The sequence below is a fragment of the Chaetura pelagica genome, unplaced genomic scaffold, assembly GCF_000747805.2.
Source record: "Chaetura pelagica isolate M959 unplaced genomic scaffold, ChaPel_1.0 scaffold84, whole genome shotgun sequence".
Classification (NCBI taxonomy): Eukaryota; Metazoa; Chordata; class Aves; order Apodiformes; family Apodidae; genus Chaetura; species Chaetura pelagica.
The window spans coordinates 347818-355766 of record NW_009953224.1 but is presented as its reverse complement, the minus strand read 5'-3'; the positions used below and the strand labels follow the sequence as shown (position 1 = coordinate 355766).

Genomic DNA, 7949 nt, shown 5'->3' with positions numbered 1-7949 from the left:
AACTTATGACATTAAAGATCCATGCTGTAACATTTTTTTGGTGTCCAGAGCAGAACTCTGTTCTCTTGGTTTGTTAAAAAATTGCTCAGATCTTTATGACAGAAATCTGCTCCATCCAGCATCGATAGTCTTGGTTCCAGTCAGCACTGTACAATATGAGACTCTACAAACATAACACCTGTTTCCAGTTTGTTGTCCCATTTTAAAAATGCACCTTTCATATTATCAGCACCTGATGACTTCATTGGAACTTAAAGCTGTATTTTACATTCCATGACTGGGCTCTAATGTAAGAGAAATAAACCACCTTAGCATGAAATTGCTTATCCTAACAGAAGAGAAGACTTGACATTGTGCAAAACCAAATAAAAATAATTATCTGGGTGTAGGAAGGTTACAATGGCATTAAAATGGGCCACAGTGATTCTCTGTGACTAGAAAACATGAAAGCATCATGGGATAAGAGGAGCAATGAAAAAAAATCTCTAGGAAATATGCAAATGTTTAAGAACATTTCATGGTCCATAAGATGTCAGAAGATGGTCTGTGAGATGACAGCAGGTATCCAACCTTTCATCTTTCCTGCCAATTCATGTTTTTTTCTAAAGAGAATCAAGAGAGCAAAGAAAGTGGAAATAGAACTGTTAGCCTTTAAGATAATTTTTTGTTACTTGGAAATGACAACTATTGTGGCAACATCTTTGTTTTTTCTTAAAATAACTTATTATTACTTATTCCTCCACTTGAAAAAAAGTTGGTGCATACTGCACAGAAAATCACTGGATGAAAATTATGAAAATAGAATTAAATTTAGATGATAATTACATTATCTGACTTCATTATAGTTGAGACCTGTGTGTGTTTTAATCTCATTTCTGATGCCCACAAGATAATCACAGTGTTTGGAGACTTGAGATGGGTTGGCTGGATTGGTGAGGTTGATCGGGAATTTTTTTGAATACTTTAGATTCACAATTTATTTTTAATTACTCTTTTATTTTTCCATAGGGATGCCCTCTGCTTCTTTATTAGTTTATTTGCTTTCAGCATTGCTCATTCACTGCACATCTGGAGAAACAGAAGTGAAGTTCAGTGGACAAACAGAATTTGTAGTTAATGAAACAAGTACAACTGTTATACGTCTCGTAATTGAGAGGACTGGGAAACCTGCAAATGTTACAGCTATTGTGTCGGTAAGGAACTATGCCAGTTATATTCTCAACAGATATTAATACCTTTCTGAAGTTTTGAATGTTGCCTGTGTTTTCTTCAAGCCACTGAAAGGGAAGGCAGTGCTGCACTTGGAAAAAGCAACACCCGGTGTCAGTAACTGAGTAAACATTGGCTGGTTGGACCAGTGATTTATACCAATGGTATAAATGTTCCTCCAGGAGCCAGCTCCTACTGCTCAGGTGGAAGTCCAAGCTGATGTACTTATTTGATTTTGACTGTGTTCATATTGAAATATGTGGATATTTAACAATTTTTGCTTTTCCAGTTTATTTTAGAACCTGCAATTTAATAGCTACTCTACTGTTTGTGTCAGATTCCCATATGATTTTTAAAAATTGCATTGTTCATTGGGACATCAGAGTTAATATTCTTACATTATTTCCTTTATTTCCTAGCTGTTATTAACTGTGATCTCGATTGTTTTCCCTTTAAAAGTTGAAACATCTTAGAGTGAGCAATACTGTATGTGTATGGAGTAAGATTCTATGTGGTATGAGAAGCATATGAGAACACATCAGTTTAGCAGAGAAGATGTACTTCTTATTAATTTATATAGTCTGAAGTCAAAAGAAAATACCTGTGTTCCTGCAAAATATTTTACTCTCCTGCAACTAAAAATGAAAAATATGTGTCAGAAATTACAAGGAATAAAAATTGTTCTGTAGGGATTTTGCACTTAATAAAGTGCAAAACATCTGAGGAGAAATCCTTGAGAAACTAAGATTGTACTTTGAAACTAGTGCCCTTCAGTGTAACAAGTAGAGTTTCCTTATCAGGGACCTGAAATTCCAAATTTTGTTTCTAAAATGAATATTTTGAGCAGCTCTCTTTGAAAGATGTTTATAGCCTGTTTTGTAAGAGATTTTGGTAAGCCTGTGATTGGCTCAGATACTTAAATTCAGTTGCCAGGATGTCCAGTGATAGATGAGAGGCACAAAATATTTCCCACACTTTATTTCCTCTTCACTGAACTTCTAATTTCACTGTTCTCAAATGAATGATAGATTCTTTCACAACGGTTCATCAAACATTTAGCGCCTGTTAGTGTGGTAGTTTCAGGGGTGGCATCCATGCTGTTTCAGTTACTTCTTCCCATTTAGTTTCAGCTTCAACCTGTAAACTTTTCCCTTAGTGTCAATATTAGTGCCTTTATAATCTCTTTTCTAACTACCTTGCTTACAGTAGAATCAGGGGATGTTCTTTTGTTGTCTGAAATGAAAGCAGGGCTGTTTATTATAGAATTCCTCTTGCCAACTTTGGCAATTAAAATATTCATCTGAGGTGAGTGCCTAGGCTCTAGAATGAGACAGAAAGGCAGAGGGCAGTTGAATCTTCAGGTAACTTTAATTCAGGTAGGATATTATGAGGTATACAGAGCTGTGCTAGGAATAGCTTTTCCATTAAAAAAATCTGATCATATGGTGCATTATGCAAGAGATACCCAGTTGTGTGGAAGGAAGTCATAACAAAGTTCTGAATGAAGTGTCATTTTTTTTGTGTGTGTGGTTTTACTTATTTATTTATTTATTTATTATTTTTTATTGTGGTTTCCCCCCCTCTAGTTACTCAGCATGGGTACAAGGAGCTATTATCAATACCTTCTGTCCAGAAATTAACTGTATGACAGCAGGGAAAACTGCAGGAAGGATTCCGTGTAAAGTAGTGTGTGTTTTGTCTGTTAAATGAGTCCAGAATCACATTATAGAAGTCGGGGGGGAAGAAGGAGGTGGCATTCAAATTCAATTATCTGTTTATTGCAGATTGATGGAGAAGACACAGGTGACTTTTTTGACACATACGCAGCTGCATTTATACCTGATACAGAAACAAACCGAACAGTGTATATATCTGTCTGTGATGATGATCTTCCAGAGGCCGATGAGACATTCACATTTTACTTGACATTGGCAGTAAGTATCAGTTGTTCAATTTAAGTGCATGTTACAGTGGGTGAACTGACAGCAATGAACGGTGTTCCAGAGGTTTGTAGAGTAGTCATGCTGCTGGTGAGTCTGCATGCTAATAAGTAAAGAACTAAAATTTGGAAACTAGCCAGGATGGTGCCAACTGCTTTTTATAATGTTTTTCCATTCCCATGGGTGTCTCTATGTGATGTTGATGTGCAATACAGACATAGTTTGAAACATCAACAGGGACTGAGTTCAGCTGTGGACATTTGAAGGTGTACTAGAGCCCAGAAGGGTTAGACTATGAAGAGATTTCAGCTTTTCCTGTTTTCCTGCATAGAGAATACCTGGAAGAGAGGGTGGAAGTGCCAAAAGAGAGAGATCTACTTCCAGTCCTTTGGAAAGAAAGACTAAATGAGACTTCCACTGTAATATATAATAAAGTTTGTCATAGGCATAGGCTTGTCATAGACATAATATTTATTTTTAAAAGACAGTAAAATAAAACTGTGTGGGTTTTGCCATCACATTTAATGTCTCATTTTGTTTTGTTAATTTTAGAAACCATCTGCAACGATAAAGCTTGGCTCACCCAAATCTGTCACTGTAACAATCTTATCAAATGACAATGCCTTTGGAATAATTTCTTTTAACATGGTATGGCTTTTTATGTGGTATATGTGAAAATTTTAGAAAGCGTAACGGTGAACTTTTCAAAGATGCTGGTTAGTTGTTCAACTGAATCCCTTGAAAACTGTTTCTGACTTACATCTTGAAAACATCTCTAGAGGTAATTCTCACATATGTATGTAATTCATACATATATACAACTTTCATACTTCTGTATGTTTTTGGGTGTTGAGACATAACCTGAGGCGCTCACACTTGGATGAATGTCAGTGTTGCTTGTCTTAAATATAAAATATAAAACTTCTTGAGTTGTTCAGCCTCAGTACCCTTCATCTGTAAGTCAAGATTTTAGTGCAGTGTGGAATAAGGAAAGAATAATACCATAGGAAAGTTAATTATACGATTTGGAAATCTTGAGAATAGATACATTTTTGCATCTTTAGGGAGCAATTTTATACTTGGCTCACCGGGTGAGAGAACAGTATCGTGACACAAGCACTGTATAACACCTTCTGTGATAAGGCATTGGTGTGCATGTCTCCTGCCATGTGAAGGACACTTGAAATAATAGAGGTTGCGTTAATCAAAACAGAAGCTGTACCTTATTGCCAGTGTTACGGCAATGTAATTTTTATAAAGGACTTTTCTGAAGAAGCACAGGGACATGAGACATTCTTAGCACCACAGTACTAAACCACGCTGCTCTCTGAATTGGTGTAATGATCTGAAATATTTCATCTACAACAGTTTGATAGAAAGAGTCAATTTATTGTCACATCTAATAAATGACCTTTTTATGGAAAAAAACCCTATTTTTATCAGGATTAGGAGCTCCTATAAATACCAGTGCTAATATATCAGTGCTTTGTGTGAAGCAATGATGTTAATTTACAAAACAAACCCCACCCTGCTTGCATAGTTTATGATAATTATTTATTTTTTTTTAATCTGAAATCTTTCATGCTTTTTATTAGCTGAACTAATTGGTTGCTAGGAAATGTATGTCATCGTTGGAGTGGTTTGCAGATGGGATTAACTTGTCTGTGGGAGTTTGGTATTTCTATGGCAACAGTTTCTTCCTTCTGCTGTGATATTTGATCTGTGGCTGATTGCCTGTCCCTTTTCTTCCTCATTAGTCTGCCTTAATCACAGTGAATGAGCCCAGGGGCAGAAATGAATCTGTACCTCTCACTCTGATTAGGGAGAGGGGAACCTACGGGATGGTCACCGTAACTTTTGAGGTGAGTTTATTAAAAAGGTTTCTTGCCTCAGTCTGTTGGATGAAACTGTGAGGCCATAACCTTAACTTACCAAAGTGTTTATAAAAGTGAAAGAAGGGAAATATATCTATGTCTACATTTGTTAAATCTGTTTCATAAAATGGAAAGATATCACATGTCAATAGAAAAGATTGTAATTATCTGACTGCTTGATTTGAGGATAAATGAAGATATTTTAGAGAAAACTGAGTATTCTCTGTCATTTAGGAAGATGTTTGAGGCAGCCTTGCTATGTATTACTAGAAAAGTTTTTATTAATCATGGAAGTAATGCTTTACTTAATGTTTCTACAGATTTTATCTGTATTTTACAAAGAGGCACCTGAAGTCTGTAATACTGCAGTCTGAGTCCCCAGAAATGACACCACTGATGTTGAACATTTAGGCTGTTATTTATGTGTTTGATTGGAATGTGATAGTCATTGTCTTTATTGTTGTGGGTTATTTTTCATTTCTTTGTTTTTTCATATCTAGCTCCAATTCTGTTGCATACTTTAACATTATATACAAATACTTTCATATGGATATTTCATTGTCAGATGTCTGGTTTTATATGTCATCAAGGGTGTAATCCAGAACTCTCAAAATCCCAAAAGATTTGTACTGAATTTAGTTGTATACTATATATAGCACCTATAGGTAAAGCACAGAGAGAGGTTCTCTGTGTAATTTATTGCAGATCTCTTTGGTTTATGGTTGAATAAATTTTACTATCTGCACAATCAATCATGTCCATCCCACAGATGGACATATATACATATATGTTGAAAAAAAATGAACAAGATTTTATAAAAAAAAAACAACAAAAAAACCAATAATAATTTTGCCTCCAAGTGGGTTCTTGGTCTTTACTATTAAATGTAACATCCTTAATAACAGATGTCAAGATAGATAGAACACAAAACCAATACTTATTATTTTTGTCTTGAAACTTATAATTAAATGCTTGTGATTTAAATTAAATTAGAATGAAAATCTTTTCTGTTACAGGGAAGAGTCAATTTTGCATCAGTAGATACCAAAGAATCCCTATAGGCCTTCATGGAATAGTTTTCTTATTTTTTTTTCTAGTGACACAGAATTTCTTCAGAGGGACTACTCCATGTACTAAAAACAAGCAGATTTTCACAACTGAATGTGTGTGCCTGTGAGCAGGAGATGACTGAATACACAGTCATTAGCTATGCATGGCACACACTGTATAGCTATTATTATTATTATTATTATTGGTGTTGTTGTTGTATTCCTGCTTTATATATTTCTTGTTGTAAAAATCAATTATTTGCAGATAGAAAATGGGCCAGATCCAGCTGAAGAAGACTTAAGTCCAGCTAGGGGAAATATTACATTTACCCCTGGGACGTCAATGCTGATTTATAATTTAACAGTGCTTGATGATCAGGTAAGAACAAACTGATTTTGTTTTAGTGTGGTTGTATATAATTATATCTGGAGAGACTTAGAGTACTCTAAGTTACAAAAGTGCTTGTTTTAAATGAGGTTAAAAGTGCATCTGCATAATAAAGTGATGTTAAGTTTTGGGTCTATGAGCTCTCATTTTACTCCTTCTAATGCTACTTCTGTAATTCTCATCATTGATTATTTTTGGTTTCTGAACACATCCTGGCAGTTCTGACTAGATCTTTTAGGTGCTACTGCAATAATGGTATAAATAATCTAGAAAACATTGCATATTTTTTTTTTCATATGTAATCCTGGGGTCCTTGTTGTGTGGCCAAGGGTAACATTCTTGAACTAGATCTGTGTTTATCTGTTAGTCTGTCCTTTCGATATTTAACTTTCCTTTTATTTCTTTTTAAATATGCTTTACTTTTCCTTAAGAATCTGCCTTGCAACTTCAGGTTATGCTTGCATAATGAGCTCAGGCTCTCCTTTTTTGTCTTTGTAATTTTTTTAGTCAAAAGAAACTTAATCATAATATTGTTTACACAATGCCTTTTTTTATTACATCCTCAGTGATGCCTGTGCAGCTCCTCTACCTTCTATTAACAATGCATAAGAATCCAGGTTTTCTTTATTGACATGGTTGGTTCTCATTCATGCCAATAACAGACATGATATGATTGCTACTAAAGAAGAATGTAACACATTGAACATTCACAGAGAAAAGATAGATTGAAAACAATTACATGTTTCTGTATAAGTATGTTCCTGGGTAGAAATGTGTTTTTATAAATACTTCTGAAAATAGATAAGCTTCCTAAAAGAAACAGGTAGTCCTGGGAAGAGTGCAAACACTAGGTGATCATTACAAATGTTCAACTTTTAAATTAGTTTAAAAAAAAAATGTTCATATGTTATGAGCCTTTCTGTTTCAGGGTAAACAAAACATACTACAAGGGACAAGGCGTAATAGTTTTAAAATGAAAGAGGAGAGATTTAGGGTAGAGATCAGGAAGAAATTCTGTGCTGTGAGGGTGGTGAGACCCTGGCCCAGGTTGCCCAGGGAAGCTGTGGCTGCCCCATCCCTGGCAGTGTTGAAGAGCAGGTTGGATGGGGCTTGGAGCAACCTGGGCTGGTGGGAGGTGTCCCTGCCCATGCAGGGGGTTGGGACTGGTTGATCTTTAAGGTCACTTCCAACTCTAACTATTCTATGATTCTATTATTCTATTCTACTTTTCCATTTAGATTTTCATTTTTCTTACATATGCTTTTTGTTCTTGGTTTTTCTTTTTTTTTTTTTGTAATTTATAATGAGGAAGAGAGGGAAAACAGAGGAACCAAAATCAGTCAAAATGGTGCAGAACAACTTCATGAGAAAATTATCAAGAAAAAAATAATAACAAAAATTGCCTGTGTCAGAATTCAGCAACTTTAAAGTCATTTTTTTGCAGACTGCTGTTTGTTAAGAAAGTGTGGTTTTCCACATCTATACTAAT

At 35.1% G+C, this 7949-nt stretch overlaps 1 protein-coding gene across 1 annotated transcript in view; it reads left to right on the top strand.

Annotated features, from left to right (window-relative positions):
• Positions 1–539: 539 nt before the first annotated feature.
• The window catches only part of GPR98 (G protein-coupled receptor 98), a 272920-nt gene continuing 265510 nt past the window's right edge, over positions 540–7949 (top strand). The window contains 6 exon segments of the mRNA XM_009997834.1: positions 540–561; positions 1009–1193; positions 2994–3143; positions 3702–3797; positions 4907–5011; positions 6338–6451. Coding sequence (XP_009996136.1) covers positions 540–561; positions 1009–1193; positions 2994–3143; positions 3702–3797; positions 4907–5011; positions 6338–6451 — 672 coding nt within the window.